The 16,472-nt window shown below is 42.9% G+C and overlaps 1 protein-coding gene across 1 annotated transcript in view; it reads right to left on the reverse strand.

Moving 5' to 3' along the window:
- The window catches only part of CEP120 (centrosomal protein 120), a 375,016-nt gene that overhangs the window by 257,715 nt on the left and 100,829 nt on the right, over positions 1 to 16,472 (reverse strand). The window contains exons 4-5 of the mRNA XM_086961084.1: positions 15,547 to 15,688; positions 2,350 to 2,498 (exon numbers count right to left, since the gene is read on the reverse strand). Coding sequence (XP_086817210.1) covers positions 2,350 to 2,498; positions 15,547 to 15,688 — 291 coding nt within the window. The remainder of the gene's footprint in view (positions 1 to 2,349; positions 2,499 to 15,546; positions 15,689 to 16,472) is intronic.

The raw sequence follows: 16,472 nt of genomic DNA on the forward strand, positions 1-16,472 counted from the left end.
GGTGAAAAAAATAACCAGAAACTATTTTCAATTCAGATCAAGTTCTGTATGTGGGAGTTTGTTATGGTAAACAAAAATGCAACAAACAAGGCATTAGCAAGTGTCTCATTGGAGAAACAGATTACATATCACAAAGGTGAGGTGAAAATATTGTGCAAATATCGGCCTAAAAAAACAGAAAACGAGGATTTTCAATGGGAAGTAGGACAACCTTATGCTTTGTGTTTAATAGCTTTTAATTTTAGTATGCTTGTAGTGAAATAAAATCATGGCAGTCAAATATTAAATCCATCAAAAACTGAAATATACTTTCTATCTACCATATCTACTTATTTCCCTTTCTAATTCCAATTTATCACCTAAACCCGAGCTCTACAAGAAAATCTTTTTTAGTATTTTAATTATTTCTTCATGGGTTTTCCTTAACTCCTTACTTTTCGGTCCATTATATATATATATTTTTTTGCAAACTCCTATACATTATGAGCTCTCTATATTTGTATAGTTCCATAGATTGTAGAATCTCAGACATATTTACCTACATTGATTCTAGCCTCTTTATACTCAGATTAAAGACAATTGTCAGGGGGAAAGGAGGGAGCAACTGGACTATTGAGCAGAGTATAAAATAGGAAACAAATAATGCGTTTTCTTATTTTCTTACCACTTTGGTGTTTGCAGCATGTGCTGTTGTAAATCACATGCTGCACACAGCCATTGCATATCGTGTTAGTTTAGGAATATTGAAAGTTGTTTCACCCCTTGAAGAGGCCCTTTCGGTTTTGATGTGACTCGGGATATCTTCTGTCACAACACAGTAAAACACAGACTGCTACTCTGATAGTTTATTGCACCATTAGGTTTAGGTTTGTTTCAAGTGCTCTGGTAAACTGGGTCTTAAGAGCATTTCCGAAACACTGGAGGCCTGCATAACAGACGTTAAGACATCGACTACAACAACGAACAGTTACAGAGGTCAAACTAGACAGAATAGCCTGGGGTCAGGTCATATGACAGTGACTCATTTCAGAGATTATAGGAAACGCTTTTAAAGTTTGCCCTTATTGCAAGTAACACAGAATCTGCATCCTCTGTCTACTGAGGGATCCTCACCAAAGCACCTGTTCAGCATGCAACACCTTGAATTGCAAAAATATCAGGAGACGAAGGGAGCACTGCGCCATTTCACAGTTTCGAGGTAACTCATGATACCTTTTGTGAAACTGGCAATGCAGCAGGACACACATATCACCTTCGTTTTTTGCCACCATTTGGTTTGTACGCACTTCAAGTGTCCTGGTAAAAATGTTTCTTAAGAGAATTGTTGACTCTAGGAGAGCAGAGTGGGCCACACAGTACTTTCCCGCACTCACGGGTACGGAAGAGGCACTCCTCAGGTGCGGTGGGGCTCTTCTTCTGTGGCTCGCCTTCTCCTCTCCGCCGGCAGCTGCGGGGCTCTCCCAACACCACGGGGGCCCCGCTGCGGTACGGGCGGCGTCTCCTCTTTTCCCAGGGCTCCCTCAGCACACGGGAGCCCTGCACCAGCCCACACTTCTTCCTCGGGCCGGCAGCATCACCCGGTCTCCCCCTTGGCACGGGAGACCGGACGGGCACATCGAAGGCTTCCCCAAGGCAGGGGGAAGCGGAAACCACGTCCTCCCGGCCCCGCCCACGACAGGGCGGCGGCCATCTTGAGGCGGCTCGGGCCGCGGCAGTGATCTTGGGGGCAAAACGAGGGGTGGGCACCCTCGAGATTAAAATTATATAGAGAAGCCCCCCAAGGCCCTCCCCCCCCCCCAAAAAAAATTCAGAAAAATCACAGGGTGCACGCACGGTGCGCGCTTACAGATATATAATTTTTTTCTCTTTTAATTTTCTCAGGAACTACTGGAGGGATTAACACTATTTAACCAAAAGAGTGATTTGCGTACCAGACTACCATTTTGACAAGTTTGGTGTAATTCCGTTCAGCGGTTCAAGCTGTAGCCGTGTCTAAAGGTCCTATGGAAATTAACATGGGGAAAACATGTTTTGGGACCACCCTTTTTTCTCAGCCCCCACTTTACTAATCCCCTCAAAACTTTCAGGGAAGGAAAGGAGCGGAGCGGGCCATCTTCTTTGAGAAATTTGCGAAGAATCATCAACCAGCGCCAAAGTTATTCCCAATAGAATGTTACGGATTTCCTATGGAAACTAGGTCCTAACTATATATATATATATATATATATATATATATATATATATATATATATATATATATATATATATATATATACACACACACACACACACACATATATATTTATGTACATACACCAATCTGAAATAAATTATAGTAAAAAGTATTACCTGCTCCAACTGAGTGGCAAATGCTATTGTTACAGACAAAACAAAGTTATCTTTGCAGTACTCTGCCGGTCCGATCTGATGATAGCCTTCTACTTCATTCAAGACTGCTTCAAGATTTTGTGGGTCCAATCCCGAAAGAACAGTTGGCACTTGGAGAAATGAAAAACCACAGTCAGACAGTTTGTGAACTTTCAACTCTCTGCCTTTCACCCTTTTTAAACAGTACTAAATACGTTGTAATCATAATAATAATAACGCAATTAAATAGACTGAAAGTTTACGACGTTCTCTGTCTTCCGTGAGAGGCAATCTGTGAATTGTATTCATTGGCACACTCAGGTAAAAGAGGAAAGTTTCAAAGAAGGAGTAAAATAGCTATCAGGTTTGCTGCAGCAATGGCATCACAGTTGGGAGATGAATGGTGATGGATTGGAAATGTCAATACCATGGCTCCGATTTTAATCGGAACCGACAATGTATTTTAAAAGTCAGTCTTCACATACTCCGTCTTTGTTTAACCCAGAAACCATTATCCATAACCATCTGAAATCTGTATTTGCTGATGCGCCATATATTTTGATTTGAATGTCACTTTTATAGATTTCTCACACATGTGCAACAAGGATTAAACTTTATAAAAAATGTAATTAAAATGAACAAATAAAATGAGAAAAAATTGAATTACTTTCAGGTAAATCAACAAGATTGCCGGGGGACTTTAAGAGAGGGCTCAATATCCTGCATAGAGAAACAAAGTCTGCTTTGGGGCTAAGTTGGATCTATAATTTTTTCGTTATGCAGAGCTCAAACTGACTGGGAGCAGGAAGAGTAGGATGTAGGTAAACTGAGCATTTTGCAGCTAGTCCACCAATGGTGAGCAGCAGTCTGCGGAGTGACAGGTGGACTTGGAGAGTTGCAGTCAGGGCCAACTTCAGGGCTGTGTGACTGGTGCCAACGCCCCGGGCGCTGATCTCAGTGGGCGCCAAGTTTTCAGATATATTTTGGAGTTAGAAGCACCTGCTGCAGAGTTCATAGGCTTCATCAATCTTCGAACAACAACAAAAAAAATTCAAAATCCATTTGGTCACTAATGGAACTGCTGGAGAGAGATCGGTGTTTTGTGTAGTGGAAGTTTTGGCTCATCACAAAGTAGCACATAGAACTAATTTTCCTGTTGCAAAGCACTGTATGCCATGCAGATCACAAAAACGCATTTAATCTAGATAGTTCAGTGGGTTACTGCCTTTGTCAGAAATATGCTTTTGTTACTTGCAGTTTATAACTGACAATCTATTCTAGCACATTTATTAACCACCATCAAAGAAATGCATGAAAACTGCAAGGGGTAGGCAGGACAACTGGAATTATTTGGCAGAGGAGAGCCAAATTATGCAGCAGGGTTTAGTAAATTATGTTGCAAGCAAAGGCAAATTATGGCACGTCATGCGGCACATATTGTGATAGTATTACTTCATTATTTTGTCATTTTTACACTCAACACAGTCTGGGCATTGTTTGCACCTCAATAGTAGCAGTTTAACACCCAAATAGCAGTAAACAGCAGAAAGGTGAAGTCAGCCTTTGCAATGGGCATTCCACTACATAGCAACACACCTTGCTGCATTTTAGTGACTTTTGAACTTTTTGCGCTAGAAACAGTTTGTTTGTTAAAAATATACAGATAATGCAGTAGATGATTATTAGAACTGGCAGTCTTGGCGTGGTTTCCCCTGATGTTTTGCCTTCTGGCCTTCTCTTTTAATGGCTTCTTTTTTGCTAGCTCTAGGATTCTGGGCACTTTACCAGTGCTAAAATGCATCTGCTCTGTACTCAAAACAAGGTAACATTGGCTTATCCACAATTTGGATATTTAATTTACTTATAAGTCCCAAGTAAATTGCACTATGTGTGTCCAGGGTGGGTAAATTAAATCCTACTGGTAGGCCTGCACCACTAATTGTGCCACCTACTTCAGTAGCCTTAAACCATATCTCAGGCCTGCTACTACAGAGACAGTGTGTGCAGTTTTAAACTGCCATTACGAACTGGCAAGTTAACCTACTTGCAAGGCCCAAAACTTCCTTTTTAGGTCTCGCCTTTTCCATTCCGAAGGAATGGAAAATGGAGAGAATTCAAGTGCTCAAAATACTCATGAAACCAAGGGTTTTTTGGTGCGGTTTTCTTCGAGTTCACGTGAATCACGTGACCAAACAAGCACGCGCATCAGGCTCCCTCCCTCCCTCCCTCCTAATTGCATTTTTTCACGGCCGCCACCACATCAAAGGGCTTCTCCCAGCGTGCGCTCTGCGGCTTCTCCTCCCCTAATTAATCATGGCTAGCCGGCCGTACTTTCAGTTTCCCGACCGCTCTTTACCTATGAGCAAACATCCACTTTATATTGTTATTGGTAATGTTTGTTTTAATTTTTCTGTGTAATTCACTGCCTAGGACACTGCTTAGTTATTTAAAAAAAAATTCCAAAATTACTGTTTAATAATATAGTGAGTCGCCCTTCTCGATGTTTCTGCTCGTCCGGTTGATTTTACCAATTCGAAGCGTTTGTGAGTCAATTTCCTGTTTATGCTCGTTTGCTGCGATGCATGCTTGAAGTCTAGTCTGTAATGTTGTGCGCGTTAAATTCTTTCTAGATGGCCGCCACGTAGTTTACTTCAGCGTGAAGACGTCGTTTTCAGCTGTCATTGACTTCAGCTGGCGATGACAGTTGCTTGTGGGGGTTGTTCATGGCAGTTGCTCGATAGCGTTGACTATGTAATTGAGGCTTCTCACACATTATAAACTCCTTCATAGTTCCTGCTTTTATTCCTACCATATGCACTCACAGTTTATGTTTAATTTTTCAGGCACATACTTCAAATATTTTTTTTTGCTGATCACTGTATAATATTTTACTTCGGTGACACACTGCGCCTTTCTTCAAAAGTCTTTGCGGGTCTTCACCACAAAATTCCTTAACTATACGCTGATCCAATTGCCTTCACAGTTTAAATTCGTGCTAAATTGCTGTTCGTTTTTTTTCTGTGACACACAATTTCACTGACATTTCTTTATATTTTTCTTTGTCTGTACCTGCATGTTCGTGGCAAATGGTCTTGGCAATGTTCTCCGTTTGTTTTCTCTCGCAGCGTATTCCTTTATTTTACAAATGCAATCTCACATTCTGTGTGGGATGCAGGTCTTTGCTGCAAACGGAAGTCATCATACCCAGGTCGCACCAGCCTTCTGCCAGTCCAGCCAGCAAGACATGCAAATGCAGGCCTGAGTCACGTGACGCTAATCCGGAGTCTCATGACCTCATTTCTTGCTGGTCATTCACGAGCTGGCTTTACAACCAGAAGGCAACTCTTGCTTTACCCGCCCCTGCACGTGACTCTTGCCTGCAAAACCAAGGTTGTGTAACTGCAGTTCCCACGCGCATAGCTCTCACTTCTGCCGCTCACAAACTATGTCTATATTATGCAACAACCTGTTGCCTCTGTTGTCATACTTGTTTTTTCTAGTGGCCAAAGCTGGGTCCAGCACCTATAGTATGGTGAATATCTGTGTGCAAATGGGAATGCCTCCTTGTTTACAGTGAGGAGGGCTAAAGGAAGACTGAAAGCCACAGGCAGCCAGGGTGAGAGTGCACATAAGAGTGGAACAGCAGGCAGCCTCAGGATCACCACTGCACTCCCTTCAGTGATGGCGCCGCACCCCACTGTCCCAAGAGAAGCAGAGTCTGTGACAGGCGCCTAGGCAGTGAGGAATGCCTATATGTGCACAGGCAGCAGGCACAAAGAACGTCAGGAAGAGACAGACAGTTGGAGGGGGGGGAAGTGCACCGACGAACGGTACCACTGCAGGCAGTCACGGGTGGGCACTCCACCCCTCCAGGCGAGGTCTCGGGTGCAGAGAGCCCGGGCAGAGGATAGACGAGAGGGGCCGAAGAGAGTCCCGTTCAATGACTGTAGGAGCCTCCTTCTGTTAACACAACTATTAGGTCTGGCTGTCTTGGTGTCCTGAGTGCTAGGACAAGGGGAGTGTGTGTGGTGTAAAGAGAGTGAATCAATCCCCGTGGTGTTTTTGCCGTGTCCCGGACCTGTACATGTGATAAGAACAGAACAGGGCCCCTGGTAATGGAGAGACTGAAGGGATGCTCTCTGTGATGTGCTCACCCTTGTGTGCGTCCTCCCCACTTCCCTCCGTCATGTGCTCACCCTGTGTGCTTCCTCCCCACATTCTGGATATGCGCTGAACCAAAACCTCTCTCATATTTGATTTTATAACACATTGCTCCAACTATAATACTAATAATGTGATGCACTAAGGTGAAACACATGTGTGTGTTACAGAAATAAACACATACTTAAATTTTCAAAAACACCTTTGCTGCAATGATTTAAAGCCCAGCCTTTTTCATGGGTCCGCACGTGGACGGACTCTTAACACCCGCGCCTCAACTTTTACACTTAATTTGTTGACTCTCCCTCCAGACAGGAATGATAAGTCTAGCCCAGGGCTTTCCTTTTAAAACGCTCGGCTGTCGGGTGTTAGTGCAATTGAAATAAAACAAGACTATACTTCCCAGAATGCATTGCGTCATAAAATCAAAGTCAAGGGATTTGATATGGATAACCAAAAAGTCTGGTTCCCAAGACTAAAGGGGTGACTCTAAGTATGGTGGCTTGTACGAGGATCAGCCTCCCTCCCACCTCCCCCCTAATTGCTTTAACTTTCATTGCTTTGCGCTCTGCCTCAGGCCGGCATTTCTCCTCCCCTAATTATTCACTGCATGGCCGGCCGGCACATCAAAGCCTGCTGCTCCCCATGCGTCTCGTCACCCTTCCTCCCTTGTTTTGTTTGCAGGGATAGGGCAGGCTCTGAGACTTTTTCTTTTGTTTCTGCCCTTGTTTTCGAAATGTTGGCTTTTCTAACTATATATGTTCATCCAGCGGGAGTTCAGAAAAGATAACGTAGTGGTAATAACCCTACATATCGGCATTTGTTTATCCTTTTGTTTCCGTTGCGTTTTTTGTTTCCAATCTGCATTTTTTTTTAGTTTCTCAGTTTCTCCATTGTTTTACTTATTCCGATCGGCATGTCTCTGTATGGTTTTTTTTTTTTTAATAGGCACGGAAAGAGCCGAGACTAAAACTAGTTTCCAAACTTTGCAGCTCTGGATATTACATCACATCCTCTCTCTAAATCAGTCTGCATTGTTGAGGGGGAGTTTCGCAGTTTATTTTTTCTTCTGATCAGCATGTCTACATTTTTTTTTTGTTTGCACGGATAGTGCAGGCTCTGAGACTCGAAGCCTGTCCCCCAGTTTCAAAGTCGGAAACTCTAAATGTTACGCTACATCCTTTTTTCAGGCATTGCGGGGCACAGGCGTCACCCTGAATACTGTTTCATTGTGTTTGGCTTCCCAGAATGCATTGCGTCATACAATCAAAGTCAAGGGATTTGATTTGGATAACCAAACAGTCTCGTTCCCAAGACTAAAGGGGTGACTCTATGTATGGTGGCTTGTACGAGGCTTGAAAAAAATATTGCAAAGAAAAGCTCAGTTCTTAGAGCACGCTCCAAAGTGTGCTGAATAAGGTCCAGCATGTGTTTAATTTTATTTATTAGCACACAGCACCACTCAGCACCACCACAGCACCACTCAACACCACCACAGCATCCCTCAGCACCAACACAGCATCCCTCAGCACCAACACAGCATCACTCAGCACCAACACAGCATCACTCAGCACCAACACAGCATCCCTCAGCACCAACACAGCATCCCTCAGCACCAACACAGCATCACTCAGCACCACCACAGCATCACTCAGCACCAACACAGCATCACTCAGCACCACCACAGCACCACACAGCACCACCACAGCACCACTCAGCACCACCACAGCACCACTCGGCACCACCACAGCATCACTCGGCACCACCACAGCATCACTCGGCACCACCACAGCATCCCTCAGCACCACCACAGCATCCCTCAGCTCAACCACAGCATCACTCAGCGCAACCACAGCATCACTCAGCGCAACCACAGCATCACTCAGCGCAACCACAGCATCACTCAGCGCAACCACAGCATCACTCAGCACCACCACAGCATCACTCAGCACCACCACAGCATCACTCAGCACCACCACAGCATCACTCAGCACCCCCACAGCATCACTCAGCACCCCCACAGCATCACTCAGCACCACCACAGCATCACTCGGCACCACCACAGCATCACTAGTTCAAATATGTTCTCTCAATGTTTGAAGCTTTATTGCAAATGTCACAAAAAATTTTTAATATTTCACTTCTGTTCTTGGATTTTAGTCACTGAACATAATCTTCACAACAGTTATTTACAAAAGTTTAAGCTATTGCCATTAAAAATTACAATCACTTTTATTTGGTATACACCTGTTACAACGCAACTTTTACAACTACCTACTATTACAACGCAACTTTTACAACGCATACCATTACAACGCATTGCGCTGGGGGGGCGCTCTAGGATAGGGAATAAGTTTAATTTACTATCCAACACCTTCCCTAGTGTCCACGGGGACTGGAGTTGGAATAGTAAATTATACTTACCACTATCCAGCACCTCTAAGCGCTATGCGTTGTAATGGTATGCGTTGTAATGGTAGCGTTGTAATGGTAGGTAGTTGTAATGGTATGCGTTGTAACATGGTACATCCCTTTTATTTAAGTATTAATTATTTAAAAAAATTAAAAGCCAATGTTAATTGTAATATCAATACATCTAAGTCAAGTCAATACAAAACATGTGACATTACAAATACTAAAAGTGTCACATATGCTAAAGTTAAAAGTATTGGCATTGTAAATCACAAAGCATAAATATAAAATGTCATTTACAAAACCAATAGCTCCAAATGTCCTACTGCGAGACCTATTGGCAACGCCAGTGCTTGTTATAACATACAAGTGAACCCTATGGTAGGTCCAGGGCAGCCATATGGGAAGGTGCAGATCTCTTCCGTTGGTAAAGACTCGGATTGCCTTACATCATCTTTTAAGTGTAATATCCAATTTAGAAAATATAGAAATTAGGAGTTTGGTGTTTCTGGACTCACAATTTAAAATCACAATTTATGATGCAGCCGGACTTTAAATTGTAAATCTGAAAAGGCCACTTTTAGAAAGTTTGCATTTTCTTACTCTAACCATTCTGTGCCCCTGCCTGTCTCTGAATACACGTCTGGGTTGGGTGACAGCTGGACCATGTGCATTTCCCCTAGACAGTCAAACAAAAGGAGCAGGGGTGTGACATTTGCACCCTGATGGGCCACCACCTTGGCTAATGGGCCTTCCGGGTGTAGTTAGGAAGGAAGGAGCGGACACTTGCACCTGAATAGGGGTGTGCCTTTCCTCACACAAAGAGCTGCATACCCCCCTGTAGTGAGTCTGTAGCTACAGCAGGATATGCAGGGACCTTGTGATCTTCAAAAGCCTATTTGAAGTCCCCCCGCTTCAAAGGCACAACTGGGTACTGGACCCCTGACACCACCAAATGAGAACTTTGCTGGAACCAAGGACATTCTGCCAGGAAGAAGAGCTGCTGTGCTGTAGTAGGGATTCTCACTTTGATACCTGCTTTGCTGTGTTTGCCTGCTGCTTCTTACCTGAGAGTGACTATACCTTCTCTCTCTACATCCTTGAACCCAACTTTCTCCAAGGGCTTGCTGGCTTGCTCCCAGTTCTTGAAGTACCCAGGCCATCAAAGGCTTCCTTCAACTGTGCTTCAGCTGCTGGTCCCTGCCATCTGTGAGTCCTCCTTTGCCTGAGGTGCCCTCTGGTCTTGAGCTTCAGTAGTCGGTTCTGCAGCCGATTTGCTCTAAAAATGGACCCACTGTTACCTCTGAGCCATTTGGAACCAACACAGCGCCCTTCGATGTCAACGAACTGCTGAAACGAAGATTTCCCTGCACGGGTCAACAATGATGCAGGATCCAGCTGCGAGTTTTGAAGACGACGCAGCACCGACCCGAGGTACTGAGCGCGAGGCACCGTGACAATGCAGCGCCTGCACCGTAAGGGGTGCAACAATGACACAGGACTCGACTACAAGGCTCGACTTTGACGCATCAACCTAACTGTGTGAATCGGAAACAACATCAAGTCTACGACACCGATGCTTGCTCTATCCAAGGTCATATTTTCAGAGGACCCTGCATGAGTCCTGTAGCCTGCCTGTCCTCCATCGTGGATAGTCTGATCTTTGGATTTATCCCAGTCTAGCGCAACCACAAGTAACCCTTTAGTGCTATTGACTTCTAATCACTGTTTTTTTTATTTAATCTTTAAAAACTCATATCTCAAGTTCTACGTATTTGAATTTTGTCCTTTTGGACTTGTTTAATTCACATATTCTCTTTTGTTCTAAACTGGCGTGGAGTCGTTTTGTTGTGTTTTCACTGTGTTACTGCAATTAAAGTGTTGCACAAATACTTTACACATTACTTCTTAAGTTAAGCCTGACTGCTCGGTGCCAAGCTACCAAAGGATGAGCACAGGTTAATTTAGGTTGTGTATCATCTGAATTACCCTGACGAGGATTGTGGTTCCTACTTGAACAGGGTCAAACCTCTGCCAACTAGAGACACAATTTCTAACAATGATGTATTATGTGGCGAATGCAGCAAATCTATAATAACGCGCCCAAAAAAATGCTGCAGTCGCACAACTGCATAATTCCAGTAGCCCTGGGAGTAAGTTAGAGCATTATGATTTTTTTCCTGTATCTTTGATTATCCTAATGTTGCTAGAAAAAGTTAGTTTACCTTGAAATGAATTCTTATTATTAAAGAAAACTACGGTGTTATGTTTTAAGTCCTGAGTTTGTGTTTCTACAGACACAGCACTCTTAACCAATACTGCCTACCAGTATGGATGACATGCGGGGCCTGCACCTTGTAGTCCTCTTTGTCCCATGTAACATTTCCTATGCACTGATTTACACATATATGATTCATTGTATCCGTATAATGTGAGTGTGATTTAAAGGGCTTTGACACCCTACACTGGTGGAGTAGCACTATAAAGCAAAGGAAATAAAGTCCTCTTGATACTGCTGTTCTTGCCATGCCGTAATGTATTACTGCCAATGGGTACTACAACTGTATTATGTAATGTGCCAAAAAAAAGCAATAAATAGATTTAAACAAAAAGAAATAAAGCACAAGAAATACATGTGAGAGAGAGTGGTTATGGAGACCAGAGGTGCACTGCTGGAGGGTGGTAGTGATGGAATTTGTGGAAGTCAGTGGGAGGGTGCCAACAAATATTGTCGCACCAGTACCCACCAGCGCTAAAGACAGTCCTGGTTGCATTGAAGCTGGGTTGGTAGAAGTTCGGGGAGTATGGCTGGGCTGGAGGGGAAGGGAGGGTCAGATGTTCTTCTCAGCACAATGGGCATAACACTAGCCCACACACTCACTTTAGCATATGCAGTAAAATCTCTGCTTAGGAATTATTACTTGGGTCAGTCTATGTAAGTGGGAGCCTTTGGGAAGTATGGCCTGGAATTCAGCTAATTTGAGACAGGACTAGTTGTAACAAGAGTGTATGACAGGTAGAGGCTTGACCTGCATTTTGGTGAGTTTGGAACATAGAAGGGATATAACATGGAACTCTGTTTATTTGAGACAGCCCTGTCTCTACCAATAATAGATGGAAGCAGGTAAAGAGAAAGTAGCTAATCCCTGTTGAGATTGGACCGAGACTGCATAACAAGTGGCAACACTAAAGGGCCAATTTATAGTTTGATGTGCTGCCAACACACTACATTTAGATATCACGGCGGCCCAGTAGTGATCTCTGTGCCTTCAAAGGAACCTCTTTAAGAGGGGTTCCACTCCAAGTCTGGTATGAGTTCTCCAGAAAGGCCAAGTTGTTTTGTTTTTTTACTCCCAAATCGGACGTTTGGTGCTGAAAAACAAAAAAACAGCGATTCCCTAGAAGAATTCCACCATGTCTTTAATGCTGGGGACATAGCAGAGGATCTGATGTATTTTTTCCGTTTAAGTAGTGTGGGTGGTCTGATGTCCTTACTACAACGGGCCACAACTAATTGGTCACTAGGAGTAAGTTGTCTGATGGTGAAGTTAGCGGGGGCACTGCTGTCAGAAAGATGACAGTCCACCCAACTCAAAATAGAGCAGAAGGACTGACGGCACTCACACATTTGTGGTGATCACCTCTACGCAAACTGCACTCAAGGTGTGGGCCGAGGTGAATAAAAGCTGCATGGACCATGTTTCCCTCAACTTTTACTCCTATTCACTTTAACCTAATGTACAACTGGGATCTTTTGAGGCATGGGATGCTGTCTTATGGTCTCGGACCTCTTGCACAACTGAGATAGTATAACATTTGAACATTGCCAGAGGGACTTCAATCTCCTTGCTACAGAAATTTTCATTACAATTAATGAAAGCATTGCATGCTTCAACCTGAGGTACGGGAGGCAGGCATCAAAGAGCTCACGCCTAATGAAATTTGTTAAAAGGGACTGTGTAACAAAGGGGTGCATTTCCTTTCTTTATAGTCTTCTATTGGACACTTTGCTGATCCCCTGGGCACTCCACATGGAACGATGGGAGAACACTCTTAGAAAATCTGTTCCAGAGACCAGCTGGCTTAAGCTTTGGAAAGGCATTCCAAAATGTAACCCTTCGATGGGTATGCGGGAAGATCATTATAAATTGTTATTTGACTGGTATCTCTACCCCACCAAATTCAAAACGATTTTCTCCACCACGTCGAAACTATGCTGTAAAAGTTGTGGACTTTATGCATATATGGTGGGGTCCTCCAACTATTCGGCAACTCTAAAATGAGATTTTGGCTCAACTCAAATAGTTCCTGGGATACCCGGTCCCCCAGTGACCCTTGCTTCATGCTGTTGGGGCTTAGATGTGACTCCAATAGATTTCAAACGAGAGGGGACAGGTCTGTGGTGTGGCTATGTCTGGAGGTAGCGAAGATGGCAGTGGCAGAAGTGGCAGCAACAATGGAAAGAATGGCAGATTTATCCGACTCTCATAAAAACTTTGAGTGTGTCTGGGGACCCTTTCAACATGCTTACCTCTATGTGCGTGTCCCACATGCACAAGGGCACTACACCTCATCCAATTCTAACTGGTAAGCACCTTTAATGACAGAGCTAGCCCAGGCTAGGCATACCCGTGAAACCCCCAATGGGGAAAGGAAGAGCCTGTTTAGATCTCTATATGTTGTACGGGTACCGTAAGTTGCTTTTTGAGGGAGGCGATAATTGAATACGAGGGATACATATTTATGTTATGTACATTGTGGCCGATAGGTATGCTATAGCTGCCTGGTCAGTCCCAGTTAATGATATACTGTAATTTGAAGTAGCTGTGCACTTTTGTGATGGATTGTACCATATGCTTTACCATGATGGAAGCCTATTTAAAACCAATAAACACAGTTTTGAGAGAGAAAAGTAAGGGGGTGAGCACACAACCTTGTTTCGGCTCAATGGTTGTGTATATTTCTGCGAGCTTTTTGAGCCATCGACCAATTTAACACGCAGCTAGGTTTCAGCGTGAAGGAGTTGGAAGACTCATAATTTTCAATGGTATCCCAAGGCAGGTACATAATATTTTATGAAGGACCCTGTCAAATGCTGCTTTGAAGTCAATAAAGTAGCCATATAAAGTTGATGTTGATTGAGAGCCTTCTCAATGCAGAGGATCAGGGCAGCAAGGCCGGACAAAGATCTCTGTCCAGGACTAAATCCTGCTTGGTTCCAAGGGATAAGCACCAGGTTATCCACCCATTCTTGCAGAACTTGCAGCAGTAAGGTTGCATAATAGTTAGAATCGATTTTAAGCAGGGCTGTTAAGCGATAGTTTGCATCTAAATCCCCCTTTGAAGATCAGGTGGATTACTGATCCATGCCAGGGATCTGGAACTGTTTGATGAAGATTCACTGCGCTGAAGAGAAGGCCAAGGTTTTTTGCCCATTGTTTGAGGTCAGTTTTATAGAGGACAGAAGAGAGTCCATTCGGAACTGGGGCGCCATTGATCGGTCTTCCACATTATTTTTTCAATTTGTTTGAAATTCATTTAATCTGGATCTTCTTAACTCTTAAACTGCTTCAACCCTGAGTCTGCCATGACCATTCTTGGTTCCTAGAATGCCTGCTCTTCTCGCTAGGTCTCATCTCACTGGGGGTTCTGCAAGTCTGGCTATCTTGCTTAATGGTTTTGGGTCAGGAGACCGCCACAAGCTCGATAGGACCCTTTGGCTACTTCTATTGCCGACTAATGTTTTCGCAGGTGCTCTTTTATTAGCCCCAAAAACTGCAGTGAGATCTTATGCTTAGCCCATGAATTATTTTCCAGAAGGCTCTAGAGTCTCTGGAGTTGCATGAATAGAGCACAATGAATGCCAGAATATGTTTTGCTGTTTCTTGGCCAACCAGACTGCACTCTTGTACTCTATGCGCAATTTCCTGACTTTGTCTTACTGTTCCTTCACCAGATTACATTTCAACAGGCATATTCCCGATGTAGTGTCCTTTTTACAGAGATGATGGTTTTTGTCTTCAATGACGTTTTTCTCTTTTCAGTAGTTAGCAGTAAAGGGCGATTTTCTTTTTTCTGTGCCTTGTTATCAGAATCCTGCAATTCTGCTCCCAGTCACCGATGGTGTTGGACGTTGTGCTAGGATGATCATCTAATAGGTTCATGCAATCTGATAGAATTTCGTCCTGCCTTTATGCCTGCCAGCATGAACTATTTAATGGCAATTCCCGATTTTAAAAAAACAACATGCCAACATAAATGTTCATTAAATCCATCTTCAAACAAAAAAACTAAAAAAAATAACACCCCTGCTCACTTTCATACACTTAATCTGACCATTCATTGGGCAGAGTATAAAGTCATATTTTAATCATTTTGAAACAAGTTTGGCCATATTTAGAAAATAACATTTTAAATGTTGGTGGAGGTTATACAAATTGTGGGACAAATTAGAGCTTGAGCTGGAAACACTCAAAAAGGCATTCACTCAGCACAAATAAAACAGTTATCAAGTAATGCAAAGTCTTGTCATTTATGAGCATATATTGCACTGTGACATATTCTTTTAGTTCAAGAAAGCAGAAAGCAATCAATGATTTTGCATACCTCTTCCATCCCTGGGGGGAGCCTCCTTAGCTTTAAAACCGTCCTCTAGAGCTTTCGTATCAGTTTCAAGTGCAATAGTGATCTGTATTTCAGGTTTATATTTGGTGTATTTACTGCTCAACAGAGGATACCATTTTGGTGCCTGTACAGTAAAAAATGTGTTGCAGCGTTTACAGTTTTCATGGCTACGAAAGGTTTATATGATGCACATTGCAGAAACAAATAAAAAAAGCTGAAGATTCAATTGAAGATTTACCAAACTGAATTACCAAAACATAGACAATACTCAAGGATTTCACATTAACAAACCTATTAACTGGCATAGCATTACTGCTGTAGGACAAACACAAAGTAAGAGTGGGAGGTCGAGAAGACGCTCACATGTCAATAAAAAAAATAAAAATCAAATGATTTGGGGTACAGCATTAAATGTTTTACAAAGCTGAAAAACGTAAAAATAAAGGCTAAACAGGGCTCATAAAGTTATCAGAAAGAAGAAACTGTTATAAAAAAAAAGTGCTGCGATCCTACACAACAAATTAAATTAGACACACTTACTGCCTTGATATAAATAGTTAGAAATAACGTCCTTCTCTTCATTGTTCAAAGACTTCAAAAATAACGATGCAATTCACAAAATAACTAAATCAGGCTTACAAAAAAAGCATAACAAATGACTGGTTTAAAAGTGAAATACGAGTGGATGCTATTCACAAAAAAGGCATGAATGTCTATGACAAACGGTGGAAAATGGCATATCTTACATCAACTGTGTAATTTCAAAACATGAAAATTATTTTTAAAATATTTGTTGTTAGTCAGATGTGTATTATGACAGATATTGAATCTGTTGGTGCATACGAGTTCTTGGATTTGATTTGCTTGCATACTGTATGTTGGACCTGGCCCTGTCTGCAGTGTCACCC

Source organism: Lissotriton vulgaris, chromosome 3_1, assembly GCF_964263255.1.
Source record: "Lissotriton vulgaris chromosome 3_1, aLisVul1.2, whole genome shotgun sequence".
NCBI lineage: Eukaryota > Metazoa > Chordata > Amphibia > Caudata > Salamandridae > Lissotriton > Lissotriton vulgaris.